The following is a 26,306-nucleotide window of genomic DNA, read 5'->3' as shown; positions in this document are numbered from 1 at the left end:
TATTGGGCTTTGGAATCTTGTGGGTATGTTTCAAGCCCACCTATTCATTGTTGGGCCAGTTAATTTTCACCCATGTTTTTACTTTTACGGACGTTCAGATAAACTAATGCATGTAGCACAAAATTGTATTGTTTTCTACAAAATGACGACGACGCAACACCAATCAACACAAAAAGTACAGATCAAACGAGAAAGAAATGACTATATTAATTAGCATGCATGCATATGTGTTGTTATACAATGCATGTGATTATATGAGATTAAATTCCCGAGAAGAATGAAAAGCACACGATTTACGTATCATTTCTAGCCTTAAATCATCAGCAGCCCATGATTTTCTTAGCCGCGGCAGCACGCTTAGGCTTCTCCTCAACAATGCCGTCGTTTCCGGCCAAAGCCCGGTACTTGTCCTTCCGAGTGAACGTCGTGCACTCGTACGACAAGCTCGCGGCGATGTTCCTCTGTATGTAATTCGCCACCTCATGGCTCGACTTCCCGGCCCCACATGTCAAGTCGTACGGTAACTTATTCAAGAAGTTCACTTCATAAGCCGGGCTAGGGTTCATGAAGAAGTAAAACGGATCCATCCCTTTCCACCCTCTGGCCGTGGTGCCGTGGAACATGCTCATCCGGTTCGACATCGCCACCGGCACGAGCTCGTCGGTCAGCTCCGCGAACAGCGCCGAAAACCTTAGCAAAAACGGCTCCCGACATGTCGTCCCTTCGGGGCATATGACTAGGTCTCCTTGTTCAAGTAGCTTCTTGATCATGTTGGCGTCGGTAACTCGGTCACGGCTGAGCCGGACGGTCTTGATGGGAGAGATTATCTCCGAGAGACGGGACAAAGAGTACGTGACAGCCGGGATCGGACGGCCTAAGGCGGTGGATAGAAAAATTGGGTCAAGGAGGGTTCGGTGTGAGCAAATGAAAAGAACTCCGCTTTGGCCTATCGATTTCTTAGCGGGAGGAGGCGGGGTGCCTTTGATGTACACCCGTACGCCCAGGGCCCAAAAAGCGTAGTATACGACGGGCATAGGGAGCAGTGAGCCTGCTGCGATGCGCAAGCAAGCTAACATGAAGCCGACGGGGATCCAAAGAATTGTGAGCAGAGCCATGAGCGGCGTTGGTTTCTGGACGAGCCGGCCGTCATGAAACACTATCGGCTTCGGCAACTTGTCGTGGCTTACCGGCTCGACTTCCGGCTTAGCTGGAACCACGTAGCTCTCTTTGCAAAGCTTCATGAACGGAAAATCAGTTTTCCGGTCTCCGAGCCCAATATCCGGGGCCGAGGACGGGTCAGTACCGAAGGCTTTGTTGAGCGCGTCGGCTTTGTTTTTTCCGACTGTAATCCCGGGGTTGAGGACCCACCCGGTAGCTCGGCCTCTGTACGTGGAGATCTCTGTCCCGAGCACCATGTCCGCACCCAAAAACTCCTTCAAAAACGCCTCCACCATGATCCTCGGGTTCGCCGTCAAAACGCAGCGTTTCCCGCAGGAAGAGAAGACTCTCCACGTCTCGGAGTGGAGGTCAGTTGAGTAGAATTTCGGGAGAACCGCACGTGCAACAGATTCGATGTCGGAAACTCTCATGCCTGCGAAAGTTGCGAAAACGAGGACGCGGATGCCGGCGGACTCAGAGACACAGTAGTACAAAAGGCCGGCGAGTGGAGATGCGAGTAGTAGAAAGAGAAGCCTTAATATGCCTCCGACCTCAAAGGCCACGAGGGCGAAGTAAGGGAAGGAGCTGCGGCCTCTGAGCAGAGTGCCGTCCATGTCCGCCACCACGGTGTGCTTTTCACGACCGATTGAAGGACATTGGTGGATTGTTGGGAAGGTAGGAAGAGAGCGTTCCTTTGTCGTCGAGGCCATGCTGGGAAGGAAGGAAGTTAGTCAATTTGGCCAATGCGGCTATGGAAAACTGGTACTAATAATAATGTTAGTGTTACTTTGTTATTAGCACCTGGCTAATTGGGTTGAGTTGTGGATATTTATAAAGTTTTGGTGATTAAATTGTAGTGAGACAAACTGTTTTGGCTTATGAGACCAATGACAGTGGCGCCGAGATTTCCGAAATGAATTTGGGGATGGCGACAAAATCTTCGGATTCGCCGATGTGGTTAAGCTAATTAATACGTGTGTGTTGTGTGTTAGGCTTAATAATGAACGAGAAATAAAGAAAGATGCTGTAAATATTAGGTTATTAGCCATGCATGACGAATATTTGATCTCTATCAAGTTCTTAATGTTTTTAATATGCGTTTTGCTGAAGCACTTAAAAATTAGGGGTAAGCATCTTCGTTTAGCTCGCCGTTGTTTGTCGTGTTGTGCCCTCGTCTTTGTCTGGATCCTAAGGTGATGGGATGTTGCTTTCATTTCTTTGTCTTTGATCGGCCCACCGGTGTCCCAATTAGCATAATCCCGATGAAGAGGAGAAGGTTGAAAATTACAGGACTTCAAAATTATGAAGGAAAATATCAATCTGGTGGTGTTAGTTGGATTAGCTTCGATTTTGGTACTTGTGTGTGTAAATTTTTTCATTATTTTCTAACTTTGGCAAAAAAAAATATATAAGTGAAGGAAAATTAAAATTTTATTATGTTATCAAGGATTTGCATTGATATATTTTATAAAAATGGAGTGACGTGACATTTTCCGTATGAAATTCAATGAGATTTAAATACTTGTTGTTCGTGCTATCAATATATTGGTGGGAAAAGAAGACCAGTTCTTCATCAATGGACCATAGATGTGATCACACCAGCCACTGTGGTCTGTTGGTGGTGCGTTTGGTGTGTAAGTAGTAGAGAAGATACTAGATAATAATAAATGTTATTTGGCCTTTAGAGGAGAGGTGAAGTCACAAACAAGCCGAGGATATATGCATGAGGTTTAAAAAATACGCGTGTAATTGGTGAAGCTAATGGAGCTGAGTTTAAAATTACTTTGGTACAAGTCAACTTTTTGATTTTTGACTGTCAAACCTGTCTTTGATGATAGAGAGGAGAGGGCGAAACCTACTACAACTTTAGAGATTTAAATGCCATAAATCTATATATAATGCTTGTTCATCCTATCAATATAATATGGTGAGAAAAAAGGCGCCATCATCTTCATCCATTTTAGACGGACAATTAACAAAAAGGAATTGTATGAAAATAATTTGAAATCTCAAGTGATGTTCGTGTAATATCTGAAATTGGGACTACATGAACTAAATGAAAACTGATAAAATTACCCAGACCAAGTGTCATTTGGCCTTTAGAGGAGAGGTGAAGTCAGAAACAAGGGTGAATGTGGTTAAAAGAAAGCCATGTAACTGGTGAAGCATTGGCTGAATTTTGATTAGTTTGGCTCAATATTATTGTGTTTGATAGAAGGTAGAAATGTAGGGAGCATGCTGCTAAACAGAACTTGCAGACGAATCGATGCCATTTTTATTCATTTGATATTTTCTCAGAGTCTAGTAATGACCACCAAATTAACTTGAATTGGAGAAGTAGCTAGAAACCAAGAAAAGGACACAGTGATAAAGTATAATCTTTAAAGAAAGCCTGGTTGCACATGAAAAAGAAAGTAAAGAACCACACGGAACAATTCAAGAAAAGCAGAATCCCACACGGATAAAGGCGAAAAATAAAAAGAACAAAGAGATCAATGTGCCAGGGAAGGGAGACAAACAACAGGGTTCGTTCGTATTTTCTGTATTGTCCATGTCAAAATTTTCTTTTTCAAAAGTGCATTTCCAGGTAAAGTTGCAGGCATTTTCCAGGTCATTTCAGACTGCGGCATATAAACAAGAAAAGAGAATCTGGAAAAGCGTTTGAGACCATCCCATCACCACACCACACACCAATAGCCAGAGGGCCACCTTAAGAACCTCCCAGGACAAAGAACAGACGACAGCAAGGGAAGGGTCTATACCCTACAACTCTTTTTCATGGTCATTTTTAATTGTTCAATTATATGTTAGAAGAGGAAAACATGCTTGCGTAAAAAACATACCATGCAATGGTTTAAATGAAATAATCATGTGAAGAAAAGATTCATTGAGAACATGAGTAAGCGCCAAGAACGTCACAAGAATGATTGCTAGAAATCATTTCCTTTCCCATCAAAATTCATCAGAAAAATTCAAAATCTAAATATGGACCTGATGACCGGTTTGAGTCGGTAGCTCCCTTGTCATTTTGAGGCACTGCAGACTTGAATGTGTGATTTAGAACAGCAAGATCAAATGGTTTTGGGATCTCTGGAGGGTGTGTGCTGCGAATGAGAGCCCAATTAACATTTGCAAAGAAGGGGTGCTGTTTAATTTCTGTAGCACCTCTTTTAAATCCCAGTCTCTTTTGTGGGTTCTTTACAAGCAGGCCCCTGATCAAATCCTTGGCAGCAAAACTGGCATTAGACCCATCCGGAAACTTGAGCGACTGACCAACCACGTTGAATAGCGTCTCCCGGTTTCCATTGCCTTTGAATGGTGTCCTCCCATGCAGCAGCTCATACAAGAAAATACCAAATGTCCACCAATCAACAGCACTACCATGGCCATCGCCTCTTATTATTTCAGGAGCTAAATATTCATGTGTTCCGACGAATGACATAGAGCGGGCATTAGTTGGCTCAGCAATAAGTACAGGCAATGAATCTGAATTTCCCGAAGTTGATCTTTCACTTTTCTCCTTGGTTGATTTGGATCTTAGAAAGCGAGGCTTAAAGCAAGATGGTTGCAAGCAAGAAGGCTGAACACAAACTGGTAATTTGCAGGCTGGATCCAAAATACATGACGGCTGAATACAGTATGAAGAGATTCTACAAGATGGCTCATCACTAGACTGAACAAGAGTAGGATTCACATAACATCTTAATGATAAATCAAAATCAGAGAGCATGATATGGCCATCCTGCCTCACCAGCACATTTTCGGGTTTTAGGTCCCGGTACACCACTCCCATCATGTGAAGATACTCAAGTGCAAGAAGCACTTCTGAAGCATAAAACCTGCACAAGATAATGAAACTATCAAAAACCTAATTTACTTTTCAACATAATAATACGGTGACAGTTCACAGTGATGATGGTGCAAAAGAATATAAGTTCACATTGGAAACTTGACTAAATAAAACGCTACCCATCAAAGTTTCAATCAAAAAGAGTTAATGAAAGTCCTAAACTTTGAATGCAAAATTATAATACAGGTTGGAAGGAGAGAGCTTTTCCCCTGTGCCAACAAAACAGAGCCCATCTCCATCACAAAGTAGAACAAAAACAGAGCCCATCTTTATCATAAAGTAGAACAAAAAAACAAAATAAAATCATATATAATCTGCTAAGCTGCAATAGCTGAGCTAAAAGAGTTCACTTTTACTATATAACATTCGGCTAAGACTTAGGTTACAACGCAATGAGTAAATGTGAACAATTAGCACTAACCTCGCAGCTTGTTCAGTAAAATGCTTCCCCGGCTGGCGCTGCCGAAGCGTATGAAGATCCCCACCACAGCAAAACTCCATTAACAAGCAAGAAAACTTCTCCGTCTCAAAATTCGAATAGAGGGTTGGAAGAAATGGATGGTCCAACAAACCCAATATGTCTCTCTCAGTCTGAGCTCTTATCAGCTTCTTCCTCCCAGCCAACATGCCTCTGTCCATTACCTTCATGGCGAAAAGGCAACCAAGCCCTCTCAACTCAGCCAAGTACACGCTTCCTATATCCCCACAGCCGAGCTTTTTCAGAAGCCTGAAATGGCCCAGACCCAAGTCCCCATCTTTGGCTTTCACGCATTGTATCGCATCCCATCGCATGTCGTTGCCTTTGTGCGGCTTCGATGGGCAAAAGCTCCGAAAACTGCCCTCATTCGGATCGAACCTGCTGGAATTACCCGCCTGGCATAGAGTGCTTTTGTCACTATCGTCTTCGCAATCTACGATGGAGGACTCAGCATTTTCAGAGTTCTTGTTAGCTTCCTGAGTCCCATCGCTGACCTTGGTGCTGCTACTCACGCTGTTATCAGACCCAGAAACGGTGCTGCTACACATGCTGATACTGAAACTGTTTTTGAAGCTAAGATCTTGGAGGCTGCTGATGACAGATTCACTGTCATGGGTTTCGACAGTATTGGCTGGTTTGTCCATGGTTGAGAGATTGCAGATGAAGTGTTTGGTAAAAGTTCAAAGAGAAAAAGGATGTGGTTAAAAATGGGGGTTGGTGGTCAAGGTGGGAGATGGGGTATGACCGAGGTGGTCAAAGAGAGGGCGAGAGAGACGCGGGCGCGAAGAGAGCTGAGCATAGGGACCCAAAAGAGGCTGAATAATAAAAACAGTATTCAAATTTGAAATGAGAGTGTGAGTGTGGGAGGAACGGGGTGGTGAGAGACCCAATGACTGGGTTGGGGTCTGATTCCATTTCTTACTCTCTGTCCCAGAAAATGTTACAGCTTGGAGACAAAAACAAACACAGAGAGAGGAAAGAGAGAGAGAAGAGAATCCCTGTTTACGAGGACGACAAAAGCCTTTCAGATTTTTCTAATGAGCAAAAGTGCAAAGCCAACATAGTTTAAAGTACAAAACCCCCTCAGCCAATACCGTTATGGCGTTGCTCTGGTTTGAGTTTTTGGTGTAATCTGATAAAAACACCAAAAGATCAAGTTTTGGGTTGGTGGGTGGGGACATCAACTGGGAAACTTGTCCTCTCATTAGTACATTGTATTTGCTGAAACGGTGGACAGCAAATTTGCTTAGTGTAATTGATGCAGTGTTGATTCCATTGGATATTTCCATCATCTAAATTTGGCAGGAGAAAGAGAAGGTATGGCAATCCGCCCTCCGGACTATAATGGCTTTTTTTTTCTTCTATGTATATGAGTGTAGATTTACTAAAAAGAAGCAATTTTGATTTTTGGATATCTGAAAATCATTGCAGATACCACAATAAGCAACTCATTTATTATTTTTGTTATAAAAAGAGGAAGAAATATAACCATTGTTGTCGTAACCATAACCATTATCTGGAAAGAATAAACAATGCACGAAAACTGATACATTAATTGCCCTGATGATTATCTGAAAGTTTATATTACAGAAGCCTTTCATCATAATTTTCATCATAATTGACTCATTGTCCAATTGTTGTGAAGCTGTACCTTTCTCATTTCTCTTCTAGGAAAGGGTGGCCTTAAAGTTGGGAGTTTAGTGTTACAGATGTTTTATTTTCTGCTTAATTGGCCTGCTGATAATTACTTACCATCTGCTTAATTGGTGATTTTCCTCGGCTAAAGCAATCAGACATTGTATTCTTTTTCATGATTGTCAACAGAAGTGGTCAATTCCCAAATGGCATTTCAAGTTTGTTGCTTAAAGGCCAACGTAACCAAGATCCTCTATTAATTGTCTCCAAAGATTGTCCACATCAAAACTTGAAGTACAATCTAAGAAGAAACACAGTTTAGCCTTCACCTATAAACGTAGGATCTAAACATTGCGTTTCACCCGAATGCATCCAAACCATGAATCTCCCAGATTTTATTGCTGTTTTCTTTCTGTTCCTAATGTGGAATTTTCTGTTATTTGGTAATTTCATAGAAATAATATGTTTTGTTTCCATAGTTCTTCTGTAAGTTAAGTTAGATTCATATTTTTCAATGTCAACATTGCCCCTGAACTTTATTGTACACTGGCACTAAATCATAAATCATATTGCAGGACATGGAATGGCACATACAGTTACATTTGACATACGCAATAAGTGCCCCTTCCCCATATGGCCAGCAACTGCTCCCAACAATGGACAGCCAGTGATAGCTGATGGCGGCTTCTATCTCCCAGCCGGTCAGACTCGGCGCATTTCCGCCCCTTGGTCATGGAACGGTCGGATTTGGGCCCGAACTGGATGCAACTTTGCCTCAAACTGGAATCCTGCATGTGAAACAGGAGACTGTGATGGGCGCTTAGCATGCAATGGACTAATAGGCACTCCACCAGTGACATTAGTGCAAGTTTCGCTTCAAGGTGACAAAGACAGGCCAAATTTCTATGATGTGAGCTTGGTTGATGGATACAATCTTCCTGTTGCAGTCTTGTCAAAGCCAGTAGCATCTAATTGTGGCATTGGAGGGTGTTTGAAGAATTTGAAAAGTTGGTGCCCAGAAGAACTGAAGGTCTTAAACTCCAAGGGGGAGGTGGTGGCTTGCAAAAGTGCTTGCTTGGCTTTTAACACTGACCCGTTTTGTTGTAGGAATGAGTATGGAACCCCAGCAAAATGCAAGCCAAGTGTGTACTCAAAGATATTCAAAGATGCTTGCCCTTCTTATTATAGCTATGCTTATGATTCACCCCCTCCATTGGTGACTTGCAAGTCAAGTGAGTATGTGATCACCTTTTGTCCTTCAGGCTGGGGCACTGGTGCCTATGCCTCCATATAGACTAGTTTGCTTCATTTGTGGTAATCTAGCTAGTTTTGCATTTGAATAAAATGTAATTTTCATTGTATCAGTACAGTTTTTCTTTTGGGTGGAGTATAATTATTGCTTTAAATTGCAATGGTTATGCTAAATTTGGACTTTGGAATTGGATTTGTTACAATATAATAATGTTCCTCATGTAACTATTGAACACGTTGGAATCCTCACTTTAATTGTTATGTTTATCTTCACTCAACTCTCAATTTTTTCATATTTACTAGCTAACTATTGCAGGAGATGCTACAATGAGGGAGTTCAATTCAATCATTAAAAAGTTTAAATCTAATATTTTCTCTCTCTTATTGGATAGTGGGATTGAAGCCCACCCACAACCCCCATTATCTTCCCAATATTGAAGATGTCTCAAATTCGAAATCCACCCTCCTTGATTTAGGAAAAACCTCTCTGAATTTTTGAGGGTGAAGAGCTAAGGTCCAAACCAAATATAAAAAGTAAATGAAGAGCCAAGGCCCAAATAATGCTGTTATTGTTTGGGTTCACTTGTGGACCTTACAGGTATAGATACGGGCTTTGACAGTGCGAATATGTTTGAAGTGGGCGAGGCCCATTTATGCCCCACAGCCCATATCAACATCGAAAACCTTCGCATTAGGGTTTCGAAACCTCAGCCAATAGACCTATATAAATACGCGCTTGTAGAATTCAGAATCATCGTCTTCTTCTTTTCGATTTAGGGTTTGGTTTCAACATCCGCACACAAGCAAAAATACAAAATCTCTTTTCTCCTCTGTCCTCCGGTTTTCCTTTTCTGAGAATCGAATTTCAAATCAGCTGATGAGAAAAAAACTGCAACAATATGATGGATACGCTCCAATTTCCATGATTCTTTGTATTTAAGTCTCTGATGATTTGTTTCGTTCCTTCATCTTCACCAATTTTTATTTATTTATATTCATGAATTTTGTTTTTTTAATTTCCAAGTGATATGATGAGGAACTTATTGGTCCGTGTTTCTGATTTAACCGTGACCGACAAACCTTAACCAACTCTGATCGCTCTTTTATAAATACGCTCAATTTAAATTGAAGTTTTTGAAAGTTTTCTTTCTTTTTAGTGGTTGCTCTGTGATTACCTGCCTGAAATGGGCAATATACGCTATTCCGATTATTACATGACCGGAGAAACTTCTAGAGAATGTATGAGAGTTACTGCTAAATTTTTAGTGTGTGTTTTTCTTGTTTAATTTTCATTATGCCTGTGTTATTCTGCAGTGATGAATTCTGGATAAATTTCACATGTCAGACTTCAGAGATTTCACAATCAATGAGAATTAAAATTCTAGTTTTCTGAGCAGAATTTGTTGATTTCATGAAACTGTTTTCAATTTTGTGAAAGAAAGTTTGAAGATTTTGATTGGTATGTAATGTGACGTGAGATTTCTGTCTCGAATTCTCATGCTTTTGAATGGGAGCAAGAAGTAATTATGATTGTAGATTCCCAAGTAAGCGTCACAAAGCAAGCCATGTAACGTCGACCGGTACTCCTTCCCATTCGTGGGAGGGAGCTCCTCCGTTACGGGGCGGTCTCATATTCCATCGCCTTGTGGAGCAGCGTTGCTGCCTTTACCATTTGGGACATGCCATGAGACGTACATTCTGTTTTCACACAAGAACAGACAGTATCAGGATTTGAACAATTCAAAAGTAATTTCTTGGGCCTCACTATATTTGGCCACAGGTTTAGGCTTTTACCCTTGCCAATTGACTCTAAATCCGGATGAGTAAAGATTTCTTAAAGATTGCACGTTACGAAGTAAATGAAGTTGAATTAGGTGGCAGATATCAAACTGATTGTACCTCAGAAATTTCACCAGAACGAGGACCAATACTCTTGAAATAATGTGGTTGGATATTGCTATTTTGCTACCCCATAGTTTTATCCAATACTTTCATATGACATTGACACTAGTTTTATGACACGAGTGCTAATACTTTGATATGACACTCCATTATTGATCGAGAAGTTTTTCTCTGAGCAAGGTGATATTTTAACCTTCAGTACAAACACCATCTCCTCATATATGCATATTTGGTGTGATTGTCCAAACTTACTGGTTCCAAATGTACCGACTAGACGTGAGGGGTGAAATGGTAAAAGACATTGTTTTAAATAGATTATAGATAATTGGAGTAAGTAACCTTTAGAATGGTCAAACACGGTTGGCTGGGAAAGTTTCAAGGAAACTGCGTTTCTCTCAGATGGAGTGCGTCGTATTTTGTTTGCACCGTGAGTCATCTTTCTTGATCACCAAGAGAAACCTTCTCTTCTTCCTTATATAAATACAAACTCGTCTGTGTAATAGCAAAAAGAAATCCAGTCCATAGTCGTTTCCTTCATCAATTTCAACAAACAGTGCAGTAGAGGAAGATGACGAAGATGGGGGAACTGTGGACACAGATGGGCTCAGTGATGGCCAGCATGATGTTCGCTTATGCCATGTTCAAACAATTCTTCCCAGACGATCTTGGCAACATCCTTGAAAAATATACCCAAAAATTGGTGGGTTATGTCTACCCTTACATCCAAATCTCCTTTGATGAATACACAGTTGAGTTTTTAAGACGCAGCGAAGTTTATTCTTCCATCCAAAGCTACCTCAGCACCAAGTCCTCCACCAAAGCAAAACGCCTCAAGGCTCACGATGTTAAGGGCAGCAAGGCCCTTGTTCTCGGCATGGACGACAACGAAGAGGTCACCGATGAGTTTCAGGGCATCAAGCTCTGGTGGGTTTCAATGAAAAGTGCGTCTAAAAAGTCATCTTTCTCTTTCTATCCTGAGTATGAAGAGAGGAAGCAGTACAAGTTGACCTTCCACAGACGCCACAGGGATATTGTGATGGGGTCTTATCTTGACCATGTGAGGCAGGAAGGGAAGGCAATTGCAGTGAGCAATAGGCAGCGCAAGCTTTACATCAACAATACAGGGAAGGGTGCCAAGTGGAGCCACGTAGTGTTTGAGCACCCTGCAACATTTGAGACCTTGGCAATGGACCCGAAAGACAAGCAATCGATCATCGATGATCTCATGAAGTTCAGCAAGGGGAAAGACTACTACAAGAAAATTGGTAAGGCTTGGAAGCGTGGATATCTTCTATACGGGCCACCGGGCACGGGCAAGTCTACCATGATCTCTGCCATGTCTAATCTCATGAACTATGATGTCTATGATCTCGAGTTAACTGCTGTCAAGGACAACACAGAGCTGAGGAAGCTGTTGATTGATATAACTGGTAAGGCGATTATCGTGATCGAGGACATTGATTGCTCGCTTGATCTTACCGGACAACGGAAGAAGAAGAAGAAGCAAGAAGAGGAAAAAGATGGGGATGAGAAGGACCCGATTCCTAAAAAGCCTGAAGAAGAAGAAACCACAACAAGCAAGGTCACTCTGTCTGGGCTGCTCAACTTTATTGATGGGATTTGGTCAGCTTGTGGAGGGGAGAGACTGATTGTGTTTACCACAAACTATGTGGACAAACTTGATCCTGCTCTCATTAGAAGAGGAAGAATGGACAAGCATATTCAGCTGTCCTACTGTTGCTTTGAAGCATTCAAAGTGCTTGCAAGGAATTATTTGGATGTAGAATCACATGAGTTGTTTGGAACCATCGAGCGTTTGTTGGGAGAAACCGATATGACTCCGGCTGATGTTGCTGAGAATTTGATGCTCAAATCTGATACAGAGGATGCAGACTCTTGTTTGAAGAGCTTGATTGAAGCACTCGAGGCTGCTAAGGTGGAGGCAAGAGTGAAGGCAGAGGAAGAAGCAAGAAAGAAAGCAGAGGAAGAAGCAAAATTGAAGGCAGAGAAGGAAGAGAAAGAGAAGGAAAAATCTGGTAATTCTAAAGATAAGTGAAATGTAATGGAACAAAAGATGAAGTGAAAGGAACATCCGTTGCAGAAGTAAAAGAAAATGGTGTGACCCCTTGAAGAAGAAGTCATTATGCCCATTGAACAAGGCATTAGGCCGTTACCTCTTGAAGATGTGACTTGTTGTCTTTGTTTGTCGTATGAAAGATGTCAACTATAAATATATTTGTTTTGCGAGACAATAGGGGATATTCATTAATGAACATGGCAATTACAGAAAATTGGTGATAACAACACCCTACACAGAGGGATCCAACCAAACCAATAGAGAAGGACTTCCTCCTACATTGCTCCACCAGTCCGTTATTCCTTTGGGCATAGATACAACTTCTTGATTGTCACTTGCAAGTGCAACCACAAAACGAGTGAAACCTTTATAGCCCATCATTAGTAGACCTCCAGAATTTCCTAAGTTTGCAGAACCGAACGGCATGACAAGCATCCGCATAATATTTTCCACGCCTTGAACAGACCTGAGAGGAAATCACCCTCCGCTTGAACAAATGGACAGCAGTTGGCAATATGTTGGAGCTTATTTGGGACACGCCCATTAATCTAGTGGCTTCTTGTTCCACAGAGACTTGAAATTTCCTCCTTGAGATCTGGCAGTTTTGGTATGCTTTCCATTGAAAGCCATCCCTTGCTGAAAATCATCAATCTTTAGACGAAAAATCAATGAAAAGGTGTTAGTGTAAATAACTCACAAAAAAATGTTCCTCTTGATTCAACCATTAACGACTCTATAGGGTTCAGCGTTGAACTCTATACTTCTTTAGATTCAATCATTAAAGGCTTTACACGTGTCATGCACGTGAGCCACTTAAAGGAAGTTAATGGAATGTCTATAAATTGTAAACTTTGAGTAAAATAGTGACCAATTTGAAATTTTGTGTAAAACTTAATGACAAAAAAGATATTTAACCCAACAAAGTATCAATTCTCATATTCTTATGAGAAATTGAGATTTTTTTTGTTTGTTGAGAAATTGAGATTTATGTGGCTTTCCCAAAAAGTTGCGCACCTTTCTTTAAAGTAAGTCTATGCATTTGGTCGCATCTCCATGTCTTTGGATATAAGCTTCTGATCTTGATGATGCAAACTGGTGGTCCAACCAAAATTTTCTTCAAGTCCCCACAACCAACATTACACAATTTTGCACACCACAATAATAACAACAACTCACTCATAAATTTCTCAATTCCAATTCCAAGATGTAATTTGCTCATACTGAAAACAACCAATTCAGAGACATAATAAAGTTATAAAATTGATAATGAAAATTACCAAACGAAGACCGAGCACTAATATTGATTTCATGGTAAATGGACCCGTATTTGCCCCTAACTCTAATTGACTATAATAGTTGAAGGGGGGCGTTCGAACCAAGAAACCCAACATGAAGAAAAGAGAGCAAGAGCAATGGTGGAACAGAGAGAGTGAGAGCAGCAGTGGAAGGTGTTTCACGTTCCAGCTATTTTTGTTTGTTTTTGTTTTCATTAAAAATTTAACCTACATAAGCAGTAAAAAAACGATTATTTTCATAGCATAGGAATACTAAACTGGATCAATGCTGTGGATTAGCTCACATTCACCAACCAGTCATTCAAAGGTCCATATTGGTTTTTTTTTTTGGGTCAAAAAGGTTGATATTGTTTGGTGCATGCCACAGCTTAATGCTCTGAGGGTGATATTTGCATTAACTTTTGCAATGGTCAAACATGGTAGGCTGCCGCTGAGATGAAAAGGAAATTGAGTGGAAGCTTAAACGAAATTGAGTTTTGATGAGACGCGAGAGGCTGCTCTCTCTCTTGATCACCGACAGAAACTCTCTTCCTCCTTATATAAACACAAGTTCGTCGGTGTCATGGCAAAAAGGAAACCACTACTTCTTTATTTATTTATTTATTTATCAATTTCAACAATTTGTCAGTGTCAGTGCAGAGGAGAAAGATGATGAAGATGGGGGAAATGTGGGCTCAGCTGGGCTCAGTGATGGCCAGCATGATGTTTGTCTATGCCATGTTCAAACAATTCCTCCCAGACGATCTTGGCAACATCCTTGACAAATACACCAAAAAACTGGTGGGCTATGTCTACCCTTACATCCAAATCTCCTTTGATGAATACACCAATGAGTTTCACAAACGCAGCGAAGTCTATGCCTCCATCCAAAGCTACCTCAGCACCAAGTCCTCCACACGAGCAAAACGGCTCAAGGCTCATGATGTCAAGGGCAGCACGGCCCTTGTTCTCGGCATGGATGACAACGAAGAGGTCACCGATGAATTTCAGGGCATCAAGCTCTGGTGGGCTTCAATGAAAAGTGCGTCTAAAAAGACATCTTTCTCTTTCTTTCCTGACTATGACGAGAGGAAGCACTACAAGCTGACCTTCCACAGACGCCACAGGGATTTGGTCATGGGCTCTTATCTTGACCATGTGAGGCAAGAAGGGAAGGCAATTGCATTGAGCAATAGGCAGCGCAAGCTTTACATCAACAATACTGAGAAGGGGGCTAAGTGGAGCCATGTAGTGTTTGAGCACCCTGCAACATTTGAGACCTTGGCAATGGAGCCAAAAGAGAAGCAGTCAATTATCAATGATCTCCTTAAGTTCAGCAAGGGGAAGGACTACTACAAGAAGATTGGTAAGGCTTGGAAGCGTGGATATCTCCTATACGGGCCACCGGGCACCGGCAAGTCTACCATGATCTCTGCCATGTCTAACCTCATGAACTATGATGTCTATGATCTTGAGTTAACTGCTGTCAAGGACAACACCGAGCTGAGGAAGCTGTTGATTGACATAACTGGTAAGGCGATTATCGTGATCGAGGACATTGATTGCTCGCTTGATCTGACCGGACAGCGAAAGAAGAAGAAGGAAGAGAAGGAGAAGAAAGATGGGGATGAAAAGGACCCAATTCCTAAAAGGCCTGAAGAAGAAGAAGCCACAACGAGCAAGGTCACTCTGTCTGGGCTGTTGAACTTTATTGATGGGATTTGGTCAGCTTGTGGAGGGGAGAGACTGATTGTGTTCACCACAAACTATGTGGACAAACTTGATCCTGCTCTCATTAGAAGGGGAAGGATGGACAAGCATATTCAGCTGTCCTACTGTTGCTTTGAAGCATTCAAAGTGCTTGCAAGGAATTATTTGGATGTAGAATCACATGAGTTGTTTGGAACCATCGAGCGTTTGTTGGGGGAAACCGATATGACCCCGGCTGATGTTGCTGAGAATTTGATGCCTAAATCTGATACAGAGGATGCAGACTCTTGTTTGAAGAGCTTGATTGAAGCTCTTGAGGCTGCTAAGGTGGAGGCAAGAGTGAAGGCAGAGGAAGAAGCGAGCAAGAAAGCAGAGGAAGAAGCAAAATTGAAGGCAGAGAAAGAGAAGGAAAAATCTGCTAATGGTAAAGATGAAGTGACATGTAACGGAGCAAAAGATGAAGTGACAGGAACATCAGTTGCAGAAGTCAAAGAAAATGGTGTGACCCCGTGAAGAAGTTATGCCCCTTGAACAAGGCATTAGGCCATTACCTCTTGAAGATATGTGACGTGTAGTCTTTATGTCATATGAAAGATGTCAATTACATGTTCGTTACTTTTGTATGTGCTTTATCAATTATCATCCTTATTTATTGAAGTTTTTTCGGAGTTTAGTAGCAGGCCTAACATTTTTAATTTTAATTTTTTATCAGGAGAGGGAGATTCAAACTTGTACACTCTTTGCAAACGTAGTTGATAACATTTTTCAAGTAACTCACCTTTTTCAATTGTTTTTTTTGTTTTAATTTATAGTACAATGCCCATCTGTATGTCGTTTTATTTGGCATCACCTAATCGCCTCTCTTTAGGAGCACCCTGGACCAGCTAGTCAACAGAGCCAAACAAGAAAGAAACCATGCAACAAATCTGCATCTTTCAATGTAAGGTTGGTCTTCCATGAATTCAGCTGGTATTACAATCCAATCAGAAGTGTCCTATACATTAGGCTTAGACATGCGATACGAGATTCTTTTTCCTTTGTCTATATATGGCGTAATTGCTATGCATATTCACCAGATTCTTTTTCTGCATATTAACCAGCAAAGGGGGAAGGAAGGGCTATGCTTTTGCATCAGTAGTTCGTCATGACAGTGACTTGTGGAAATAGTTGTTGTTTGGTCGTCAAATTTGGTAGGCTTCCTACGATCAATCAAGCATGCTTCCTCCTGGTTTCTTTTAATCAATAAAATATAGTAAAGAAAAGACTTGGAAGCTTGTAGGTCTAAGTAACTTAGTTTCCAAGAAAATAGACTCTTGTAACTCTCCCCTGTTGTGGCTGTATATAAACCAAACCGTGTGTTTCAATGTAGTAAGAACAAACCTGACCTTCAAGGGTTTATTTCCAAAAGAAAAAAATGATGATGAGGATGGGAGAAATGGGGCCTCAACTGGGCTCGGTGATTGCCAGTGTGATGTTTGTGTGCACTGTTTTTCGACAATACCTTCCCCCTCAACTTCGCTACTATGTTGATAAATATACCCACCAATTAGTGAAACTTTTCTACCCTTACATCCAAATCACCTTTGATGAGTACACCAACGAGTTTCGCAAACGCAGCGAAGTCTATTCTGCCATCCAAAGCTACCTCAGCACCAAGTCTTCGACAATAGTGAGACGCCTAAAAGCTCATGATGTCAAAGACAGCAAGTCTCTGGTCCTTGCCATGGACGACAATGAAGAAGTGACTGATGAATTTCAAGGCATTAAAGTCTGGTGGGTGTTGGTGAAAAGAGAGCCTCGACAGACTTCATTTTCTTTCTACCCTCAATCTGACGAGAAGAAGCATTATAAGCTCACCTTCCACAGACGCCATCGAGATGTCGTCACAGGGGCTTATCTTGCTCACGTGATCAAAGAGGGGAAGGCAATAACAGTGGGAAATAGGCAACGGAAGCTTTATGTCAACAATCCTTCCCGGAATTGGTATACATACAGAGGGTCAACATGGAGCCATGTAGTCTTTGAGCACCCGGCAACATTTGAGACCTTGGCCTTGCACCCCAAAATGAAGGAAGAGATTGTCAATGACCTCATCAAGTTCAGAAAGGGGAAAGAGTACTATGCGAAAATTGGCAAGGCTTGGAAGCGCGGCTATCTCCTTTATGGGCCACCAGGCACTGGAAAGTCTACCATGATTGCAGCCATGTCGAACCTCATGGACTACGACGTCTATGATCTCGAATTAACGACGGTGAAGGATAACACTGAGCTGAGGAAGCTACTGATTGACACGCCTAGTAAGTCTATTATCGTGATCGAGGACATTGATTGCTCGCTCGATCTTACCGGTCAGCGGAAGAAGAAAAAGGAGAAGGATGAGGAGGATAATGAAGAAAAGGATCCAGTTAAGAAAAAGATGGAAAAAGAAGAGAGCCAACCAAGCAAGGTTACTCTTTCTGGGCTGTTGAACTTTATTGATGGGATTTGGTCAGCTTGTGGTGGGGAAAGACTGATTGTGTTTACCACTAATTATGTGGACAAACTTGATCCTGCTCTCATAAGAAGAGGAAGGATGGACAAGCACATAGAGTTGTCCTACTGCTGCTATGAGGCATTCAAAGTGCTTGCCAAGAACTATTTGGATTTAGAGTCTCATGAATTGTTCGAAACCATTGAGCGTTTGTTGGGTGAAACCAATATGATTCCTGCTGATGTTGCAGAGAATTTGATGCCCAACTCTGTTACAGAGGATGCAGACTCTTGCTTGAAGAAATTTATTGAAGCTCTTGAGAGTGCAAAGGAGGAGGCAAGAAAGATGGCTGAGGAAGAAGAAGCAAGTAAGAAGGCAGAGGAAGAAGCAAAACTGAAGGCAGAAAAAGAAGAGAAGGAGAAACAGGAGCCTGCTAAAGATGAAGTGAAATGTAACGGAACATCAGCTAAAGAGGAAGATGCAAAATGAATGGAACATCAGATGAAACCAGTGAAAGTATGTATATAATTTCAACCTTTCTGTACATATTGTAATAAGAAAACAATCTGCCCTGATCAATCTGTGTTTTTGTTTATGTGTAAAAAGAATCGTTCAATGGACTTGTAAAATATTCTGTCTATATGCATTTTTAATTTCATGTTAAGCTTAAGTTGCAACAACTGATTTTTCCTTCTTTTTACTGTGTCTACTTATTGATATTTCCTTCTTACTTGGCAAACGTTTTGGTTCATGATTTACTTCGGGATCGAAGGAATTATTCTCCAATAAGTATTTACGTTAAGGATTGGTTACATGTTTTTATGCAACATACCTTCAATCTAACGGTCGAGATTAGAAATATGTAAGTAATCATTAACATAAAATACTTATTGGAGAATCTCCTAAGATCAAAGAGGCATTTTCTTTTCCAAATTTCCGTTGACTATAATTCAAACTGAAAGGAAACTGCTTAGACAGAATGTGTATGATGCTGAGCTAAAGGATTGTGAGATCATTGTTATATGATGTTAATTAATGATGTCACGGAATAAATAATTTCCATTTCGCTTATTTACCCATCGAGCAAGAAAACGAGTCCACGTCTCCACACAGCCTTTGCCGACTTCTGGCATTGAGACAAAATCTACCAGTCAATTTTGGACCAGAAATGTTTGATGGTATTCACACAGAATAATCAATACCGACTCACACCAAGGCCTTTTCCAATAAAATATAATAAAATAATCTTCACCCCCGTGTATATAAATGGTAACATACATAGATACATACATCTTCTCAGAAAAACAAGAAGATACAGAGGCCAAGAAAGAATAGGCAAAGTTGCAAACATGGTTCCAGCAGACAAGTTTGCTCATCTTGGATCCACGATTGGAGGCTAAGTGGAGCCATATGGTGTTTGAGCACCCTGCAACATTTGAGTCCTTGGCAATGGACCCAAAAGAGAAGCAAGCGATCATCAATGATCTCCTTAAGTTCAGCAAAGGGAAAGACTACTACAAGAAAATTGGCAAGGCTGGGAAGCGTGGATATCTCCTTTACGAGCCACTGGGCACCGGCAAGTCTACCATGATCTTTGCCATGTCTAACCTCATGAACTATGTGTTAAAATTTCAGAGGGACAAACCCTTGACCCAGCAACATCGATATTGTCCACAACTTAACCACCTGTTTAGCAGGTGTGGGGTTTTATACACAATGCCTCGATATTATCAGGAGTGGAGCCATTCATTATACGAGACTTTCTATTTTGTTAAGTTTTCGATGTGGGACTATGTGTATTCTTCAACACTATGATGTCTATGATCTCGAATTAACTATTGTCAAGGACAACACTGAGCTGAGGAAGATGTTGATCGCCATAACTGGCAAGGCGATTATCGTGATCAAGGACATTGATTGCTCGCTTGATCTTACCGAACATCGAGAGAAAAAGAAGGAAGAGAAGGAGAAGAAAGATGGAGATGAAAAGGACTCAATTCCTAAAAGGCCTAAAGAAGAAGAAGCCACAACGAGCAAGGTCACTTTGTCTGGGCTGTTGAACTTTACTGATGGGATTTGGTCAGCTTGTGGAGAGGAGAGACTGATTGTGTTCACCCCTAACTATGTGGACAAACTCGATCTTGCTTTCATTAGAAGGGGAAGAATGGACAAGCATATTCAGTTGTCCTATTGTTGCTACGAAGCCAATGCGGAATCATAAATTTTTCAACGGGTGGAGTAGCTAAACTTATTGGCTTAAAATCTAATGATTTTTTTATATATAGTAATTTTAGAAATAAAAGTATACATTAAATTATATCAACCCTGTTAGTTAATTGTAAAGAGTGATATGATGACCGTTAACATTGAATATTGAAGAAGGAAACAATGGGAGAAAATAGTAAAATGTAGAAAGTTACGAATGTTTATTAAGAGATTATGTTTCTTAAATAAGCAAACAATTTAAATATAAGATGATTATAGACCTATAAAGTTAAATGGATAATGGTGGGTTACTAGGCATTTGGGTGGACTACTAAAATCATATTAAAATACATATAGTATATTTAAAATTTTATTTTATTTTAAAGACTACCCGATGAAGCATTCAAAGTGCTTGCCAGGAATTATTTGGATGTAGAATCACATGAGTCGTTTGGATCCATCGAGCGTTTGTTGGGGGAAATCAATATGACCCCGGCTGATGTTGCTGAGAATTTGATGCCTAAATCTGATACAGGGGATGCAGACTCTTGTTTGAAGAGCTTGATTTGAGGCTGCTAAGGTGGAGGCAAGAGTGAAGGCAGAGGAAGAAGCAAGCAAGAAGCAGAGGAAGAAGCAAAATAAAAGGTAGAGAAAGAAGAGGAAGAGAAGGAAATATCTTGTAATGCTAAAGACGAGGTGAAATGTAATGGAACAAAAGATGAACTGAAAGGAACATCAGTTGCAGAAGTCAAAGAAAATGGTGTGACCCCGTGAAGAAGTTATGCCCCTTGAACAAGGCATTAGGTCATTACCTCTGTTGATGCTCAAAATAGTTAGGCCAAGGTTGAGTCCAACTTAGTGATGAGGTGTGATAGATGATGGATGAAGGTGAGGACCTTCACCAAGTGTGTGAGGATTTGGGTAAGTGATAAACATATAGAAGACAAGATATACGTGGTTCACTCGAACGATGGACTACGTCCACAGAGAATAGTGTTCTCATTATGATAATGTTTGTTTACATTTGTACAAGGGGATTAGACCCAAATATAAAGATAACAGGTGAGAAGCCTAGGATAAAGATGGATCCAGAAGAGAGAGTCCCTTTCTCATAGGAGAGTAGTCTTCTTTTATAGGTGAGGGAGAGTCTCCATCTCTTGTAGTTTTCCGATGTGGGACTCCTCTTGCTTTGCTTAGAGTTGTGATTTGTGGTGATGCTTCTTTGGCTAAGGTGATGACCTCTCAAAGCATGGCACTCGAATGATCTAGCCTAGCTAGTTGCTCGGTCAGTTATGGTACAAACAGTAGCCCCCCAAGTTCTCGAGTAAGAAGGTACTTCTTGGATGGGGACTTGTAATTTTAAGTGCACTGGCCGAGCAACACCATAATTCATCTTCCAAGCTGTATAGTGCACTGCCCATAGTCCCCCAAGTCCCCAGGTAAGAAAGACATTTGGAAGGGAAAGAACTTGGCACGAGGGTGCCGAAGTTTAAGAGGTTGTAGAAGGCACAAAGTTGTATGTCGCAAGGCGATGGGCCTAGGCACGAGGGTGCCAAAGGTGACACAAAACTTGCATGTTTGCAAGGCGATGTGCTTAGACACGGGGGTGCCGAAGGTGACACAAGGTGTGGCTAGGTACGGGGGTGCCGAAAGCAACACGAAGCTAGTATGTTGCAAGGTAATGTGGCTAGGCACGAGGGTGCCGAAGACATAAAGCTTGCATGTTGCAAGACGATGTGGCTAGGCACGGGGGTGCCGAAGGCAAAGGGATGCCGAAGGCAAAGGGATGCCGAAGGCACAAAGCTTGTATGTTGCCAGGCGATCTGGCTAGGTAAAGGGGTGCCGAAGGCACAAAGCTTACATGTCGCAAGGCGATGTGGCTAGGCATGAGGGTGCCGAAGATAACACAGAGCTTGCGTGTCGCAAAGCAATGTGGCTAGGCACGGGGGTGCCGAAGGCACAAAGCTTGCATGTCGCAAGACGATGTAACTAGGCACGGAGGTGCCGAGGGCAGAGGAATGCCGAAGGCACAAAGCTTGTGTGTCGCAAGGCGATGTGGCCAAGCACTGGGGTGCCGAAGGCGACACAAGGTGTGGTTAGGCAAGGGGGTGCCAAAGGCAACACAAAGCTAGTATTTTGCAAGGTAATGTGGCTAGGCACGAGGGTGTCGAAGGCGACACAAAGCTTGCATGTTTGCAAGGCAATGCAGCTAGGCATGGGGGTACCGAAGGCAAAGGGGATGTCAAAGGCACAAAGCTTGCATGTCGCAAGGCGATGCGCCTAGGCACGAGGGTGTCGAAGGAGACCCAAAGCTTGCATGTTTGCAAGGCAATGCAGCTAGACACGGAGGTGCTGAAGGCAAATGGGATGCCGAAGGTGACACAAAGCTTGCATGTTTGCAAGGCAATGCAGCTAGGCACGGAGGTGTTAAAGGCAAAAGAGATGCCGAAGGTGACACAAAGCTTGCATGTCGCAAGGCGATGTGCCTAGACATGAGGGTGCCGAAGGCGACACAAAGCGTGCATGTCGCAAGGCAATGTGGCTTGGGCACGGGGGTGCCGAAGGCCTAAGAATTACATGTCGCAAGACAATGGGGCACAAGGGTGCCGAAGGTGATACAAAGCTTGCACATCGCAAGGCGATGTGGCTAGGCACGGGGATGCCAAAGCCGAAGGCAAAGGGGATGCCTAAGGCACAAGGGTGCTGAAGGGAAAAATGCAAGAATGCATTTTTTTATTATTATTTGAAGAAATAATAATAATAATAGCTTTTTTTTTTGTTAGGTACCTTGTGGCTGTGGCCCGATGTTTCGGCAAGTGGGATGCGCTGGGCCACGTGGGGCTGGGCCTGGTCTTGGCTTCGGCAATGAGAGAGACCCATTAGCACATCACTTTGCCTGAGCGAATCCCTTGTTGTTCGGCAAAGGTACCATGCATTAGTTGGCTTAGCATATAGCAAGAGGCTGGGACCATGGTGGCCAAAGTTTGGGTTTTTGGCAAGGAGGCTGGGTCGCTTGAACTTGCGTGAACCCAGGTATGGAGAGTTGAGGCAAGTAGTGAGCGCTTGGCAGGTGGGCCATGTACATGACCATTGCCGTTCGGCAAGGGGGGGCCAAGACTGCGCAAGTTGGGCTTTGACAAGGGCTGGTCCTTGGAGTTGGGCCTTCAAGGCTTCGACAAGAACTTGAAGGGTTTGATCCTGCAAGTTTCCAAGTTCTTGGTAGGTGGGCCTCATGAGCTGGGCTTTGGCAAAGGCCTGGGGTTTGTGCTCTGTGGAGTTGGGCTGCAAGGGGTTAGGCAAGAGAAATTTGCCGTGATGTAAGCCATGGCCTGAGCATGGGCCTTACCGTTCGGCATGGTCCAGTGGGAATGATTTTCTCTAGGGCCTAAGTACCTTGGGCTAGGGCCTTAAAGCTTCGACAAGGGTGTCTTGGGGATGACTTTACGAGTCCCTTTATTCCTTTTGCACAATGCCTGCCGTTCGGCAAGGCTTTTTTTTTTTTTTTTTTTTTTTTTTTTTTTTGTGTGTTCAGCAAGATCTTTCTTGGAAGGAGGTTGGGTTTGGGCCTTTGGTAAAAAGGAGGCCTGGCGCAACTTCGTGGGCCTCCAAGCTTGTGTACGGAGCTTGGCCTTAGGAGTTTGTTTTAGAGCCGAGCCTTAGTTGGAGCTGGGCCTTCTATTGTCTGCACAACCCTTGCCGAACGGCAAGGGTTGATTGAAAGTTTTTGTGGAGCCTGTGGTATCTTCAGCAAGTTGGTCTGGGCACTCTTCAGCTAGGGGCTTTGGCAAGTGTTGACATAAGTATCTTTTCGTCAAAGTTTCGGCAAGGAAGCTTCGGCAAGGGTGATTTCGTGAGGTTCCCCAACTTCGGCACCATGATGTTGTGAGCTTGTGAGGTCGGTAAGGCTATCTTGCGAGCTTCCTTGGTCTTGGCCCTCATCAAATAGGCTGGACTTTTGGCGATACCTTAGAACACTTCAGCACGAACCCTGCCGTTCGGCAAGGTTGGCTGGGAAGGAGTTTCGTTGTTGGAAAGATAGGCTTCGGTAGCACGACCTGGGTTCAAGGTATATTCGGTAAGACTTTTCAAGATCTGCCAATTGCCTTTGCTCAGCCCTTGCCATTTGGCAAGGGTGGGTTTTTCGTGAAAGAGGGCTTCTTGGAGCTGGGATTTTTGAAGACAGATTATATTTGAGTTTGGACCTTTGGCAAGGCAGTGCTGAAAAAAGATCATTCTCGAGAAGGGCTTCTGTCTTCGGCAGAGAAGGTTTGAAGCAGATTTTGTGCTCCACAGCCCTTGCCGTTCGGCAAGAGTTATTTGGAAAGTTTTTGAGGCCTCTTCATAAACCTTGGCTTTGGCAAGGAGTGAGGCTGGGAGCTGGATTTTGTCGTTCGGCAGGATTTGGAGTTTTGTGACTTTTTCTTTTCGTGCATTTGCCTTCCGCGAGACTTTCGGGTTGAACAGCTTTTGCAGTTCGGCATTTAGACCTTCTGCGGGATTTTTGGAGCTGAGGAAGTCGAGAGGCCTTCATAAATTCAGCACGGCCCTTGCCGTTCGGCAAGGGTGTTGGGTTCAGTACTGTGGTGTCGGAACGGGGTTGACCACTTTCAGCACCCTTGCTTGCTGAAGGGCTGTTTAAGGAGGCCACACTTGTCGAGGAACTTGGTGCAGCCCTTGAGTGCCGTTGAATTTGAAGCTGCTGAAGCTTTTATGTTTTTTGTAGCTGAGGTGCTGTTCCTTTGTTTGAGCATGGATTTTGACAGTCAAGTTTATAACTCTCTGAAGTAGTTGACACTTTCCTTCTCATTGGGTGTCTTGATAAGTTTAGTGGCTGGGTGCTCTTTTTTGGCGTTACGTGGGCTTGGGCAGGAGTTGGAGCTGAGTCCAAGATGTTTTAGAAGGTGAGCTGTGGTGGTTTTGGCAAGATTTGGCTGCTGGTGATCTGCAGATTCGGCAAGGCTTTGAATCATGGTCTTGGAAGGAGAAAGTCGATGTGAACTGGAGCTGGACTCCGGTGACCTTGGCTGGGGCTGAGGTGTGTAGTTTTCGAAGCCTTCATCATCTTCCGCATGGGCCTTGCCGTTCGGCAAGGCCTTTTGAAATTCCTTTATGCGCTACTTTTTTTGTCTTCGGCAAGTGGGCTGATCCCGGGGGTGTTTGCAGATTTGGAAGCCGGGCTGTGTGGGTCACGGCTTGATCTTGTTTTGAAAGTTATCGGGCCTTGCGCATGAGTAATTAGCTTGGGAAGGGTCGGTGGAGCTGGGCTCATTGATTTCCGTCAAGACCTTTGGTGATTTGGCACAAAACTTCAGAGCTCGAGCCCCGATTCGGAAGCATCCATGCGATGAGCTCATTCACGTTCTGCAATTGTCCTGCCGATTGGTAAGCCATCAATAAGTTTTGGGTGCTTTGAGAGGTTGCGGCAGAGAGAGTTTTTTAACATTCAAGTCCCCTTGTCTTGAGCTTGTCGTTCAGGAGGTATGGAAACCTGTTTGCTTGTTGATCCAGTAAGTCTGCCACGGTAGGATTGTCCAAGTGCCCCACACCAATTTTGAGTTTGACTTCGTATTGGAGAGAAGATGCTACAGTGTGGCGTACAGAGGCTGGTCTTGAGTGTATGGGCACCTTATCATGTTTAGCTTGCCAATTACCCAGAGTGGGCGTTCTTATGAGTTGGGTCTGCACTCACAAGATGGGTATTTGGTTATTCACCGATTGTAAAATATGCTAAAATAATATGAGATATGAAGAGGAATTTTATCCTTTGGAAAGCATGGTGCCGAACCATATATGTAGAAGTCACGTGGGTATGCCAATATATTAATAAAATATGCATCTCCTAAGAATTAAATAATAATAGGAAGATAAGAAATATTGCACTTCTCTTGGAGGTGAATCACGTGGCTTTCCCTTTGGATTGAATTGGTGGGTTGTCCCCTTGGCCATGCAAAGTGATGCTTTTTGGTGAATTGGAATATTTGGCGACCTTCAAATTGAAACTACTCAAAGTGACCGAAAGGTGAGTTGCTTCAGCAAATAGATGACTTCGACATATTGGTGCCTTCAAACCCCAGGGTGTCTTCGGCACAGATGGTGCTAAATGGTAAGTTACAAGGTGATGATTGAAAGGGTGCCGAAGGGCACTAGAGGAAGGGAAGAACGACAGAAGCTTCTTGTGTCGATTCCCACGGACGGCGCCAAACTGTTGATGCTCAAAATAGTTAGGCCAAGGTTGAGTCCAACTTAGTGATGAGGTGTGATAGATGATGGATGAAGGTGAGGACCTTCACCAAGTG

At 42.7% G+C, this 26,306-nt stretch overlaps 7 protein-coding genes across 8 annotated transcripts; 5 read left to right on the top strand and 2 right to left on the bottom strand.

Annotated features, from left to right (window-relative positions):
• On the bottom strand, positions 185-2,054 carry LOC18784180 (glycerol-3-phosphate 2-O-acyltransferase 6). The gene has a single exon (XM_007216884.2). It carries the CDS (start codon positions 1,866-1,868, stop codon positions 321-323), a length of 1,548 nt encoding a protein of 515 aa, XP_007216946.1. The 5' UTR covers positions 1,869-2,054; the 3' UTR covers positions 185-320.
• On the bottom strand, positions 4,017-6,578 carry LOC18782561 (serine/threonine-protein kinase D6PK). Its single transcript, XM_007217485.2, has 2 exons — positions 5,430-6,578; positions 4,017-4,997 (listed from the first exon to the last, which is right to left on the bottom strand). The coding sequence occupies exons 1-2, from the start codon at positions 6,128-6,130 to the stop codon at positions 4,121-4,123; spliced, it is 1,578 nt and encodes a 525-aa protein (XP_007217547.2). The 5' UTR covers positions 6,131-6,578; the 3' UTR covers positions 4,017-4,120.
• LOC18783851 (thaumatin-like protein) lies at positions 6,711-8,645 on the top strand. 2 transcript variants are annotated; one of them, XM_007215843.2, is made up of 2 exons: positions 6,711-6,803; positions 7,697-8,645. In XM_007215843.2, exon 2 carries the CDS (start codon positions 7,705-7,707, stop codon positions 8,413-8,415), a length of 711 nt encoding a protein of 236 aa, XP_007215905.1. In that variant the 5' UTR covers positions 6,711-6,803; positions 7,697-7,704; the 3' UTR covers positions 8,416-8,645. The 2 variants fall into 2 exon arrangements, with proteins under 2 accessions (XP_007215905.1, XP_020415767.1); XM_020560178.1 differs by lacking the exon at positions 6,711-6,803 and adding an exon at positions 7,461-7,564.
• Positions 10,616-12,575, top strand: LOC18781949 (AAA-ATPase At3g28580). Its single transcript, XM_007217151.2, has one exon. The coding sequence runs from the start codon at positions 10,843-10,845 to the stop codon at positions 12,328-12,330; it is 1,488 nt and encodes a 495-aa protein (XP_007217213.1). The 5' UTR covers positions 10,616-10,842; the 3' UTR covers positions 12,331-12,575.
• On the top strand, positions 13,918-16,073 carry LOC18784398 (AAA-ATPase At3g28580). The gene has a single exon (XM_007215177.2). The coding sequence runs from the start codon at positions 14,295-14,297 to the stop codon at positions 15,846-15,848; it is 1,554 nt and encodes a 517-aa protein (XP_007215239.2). The 5' UTR covers positions 13,918-14,294; the 3' UTR covers positions 15,849-16,073.
• Positions 16,467-18,485, top strand: LOC18782848 (AAA-ATPase ASD, mitochondrial). Its single transcript, XM_007217709.2, has one exon. The coding sequence runs from the start codon at positions 16,750-16,752 to the stop codon at positions 18,292-18,294; it is 1,545 nt and encodes a 514-aa protein (XP_007217771.2). The 5' UTR covers positions 16,467-16,749; the 3' UTR covers positions 18,295-18,485.
• Positions 18,295-20,815, top strand: LOC18783850 (AAA-ATPase At3g28510). Its single transcript, XM_020560110.1, has 4 exons — positions 18,295-18,321; positions 19,165-19,418; positions 19,612-20,003; positions 20,405-20,815. The coding sequence occupies exons 1-4, from the start codon at positions 18,295-18,297 to the stop codon at positions 20,578-20,580; spliced, it is 849 nt and encodes a 282-aa protein (XP_020415699.1). The 3' UTR covers positions 20,581-20,815.

The sequence above is a fragment of the Prunus persica genome, chromosome G3 (assembly GCF_000346465.2).
Source record: "Prunus persica cultivar Lovell chromosome G3, Prunus_persica_NCBIv2, whole genome shotgun sequence".
Lineage (NCBI taxonomy): Eukaryota > Viridiplantae > Streptophyta > Magnoliopsida > Rosales > Rosaceae > Prunus > Prunus persica.
The sequence above is the reverse complement of the archived record's forward strand: the minus strand, read 5'-3'. Positions and strand labels throughout refer to the sequence as shown.

Excerpts from the sequence above, each read along its gene's own strand:
- LOC18784180 (XM_007216884.2), bottom strand. The coding sequence starts at position 1,868 with ATGGCCTCGACGACAAAGGAACGCTCTCTTCCTACCTTCCCAACAATC.
- LOC18782561 (XM_007217485.2), bottom strand. The coding sequence starts at position 6,130 with ATGGACAAACCAGCCAATACTGTCGAAACCCATGACAGTGAATCTGTC. Across the intron at positions 4,998-5,429 it reads TTTACTGAACAAGCTGCGAG|GTTTTATGCTTCAGAAGTGC; the intron begins GTTAGTGCTAAT and ends TATCTTGTGCAG.
- LOC18783851 (XM_020560178.1), top strand. The coding sequence starts at position 7,501 with ATGAATCTCCCAGATTTTATTGCTGTTTTCTTTCTGTTCCTAATGTGG. Across the intron at positions 7,565-7,696 it reads GTGGAATTTTCTGTTATTTG|GACATGGAATGGCACATACA; the intron begins GTAATTTCATAG and ends ATCATATTGCAG.
- LOC18781949 (XM_007217151.2), top strand. The coding sequence starts at position 10,843 with ATGACGAAGATGGGGGAACTGTGGACACAGATGGGCTCAGTGATGGCC.
- LOC18784398 (XM_007215177.2), top strand. The coding sequence starts at position 14,295 with ATGATGAAGATGGGGGAAATGTGGGCTCAGCTGGGCTCAGTGATGGCC.
- LOC18782848 (XM_007217709.2), top strand. The coding sequence starts at position 16,750 with ATGATGATGAGGATGGGAGAAATGGGGCCTCAACTGGGCTCGGTGATT.
- LOC18783850 (XM_020560110.1), top strand. The coding sequence starts at position 18,295 with ATGGAACATCAGATGAAACCAGTGAAA. Across the intron at positions 19,419-19,611 it reads TTTGCCATGTCTAACCTCAT|ACACTATGATGTCTATGATC; the intron begins GAACTATGTGTT and ends GTGTATTCTTCA. Across the intron at positions 20,004-20,404 it reads TCAGTTGTCCTATTGTTGCT|ATGAAGCATTCAAAGTGCTT; the intron begins ACGAAGCCAATG and ends AAAGACTACCCG.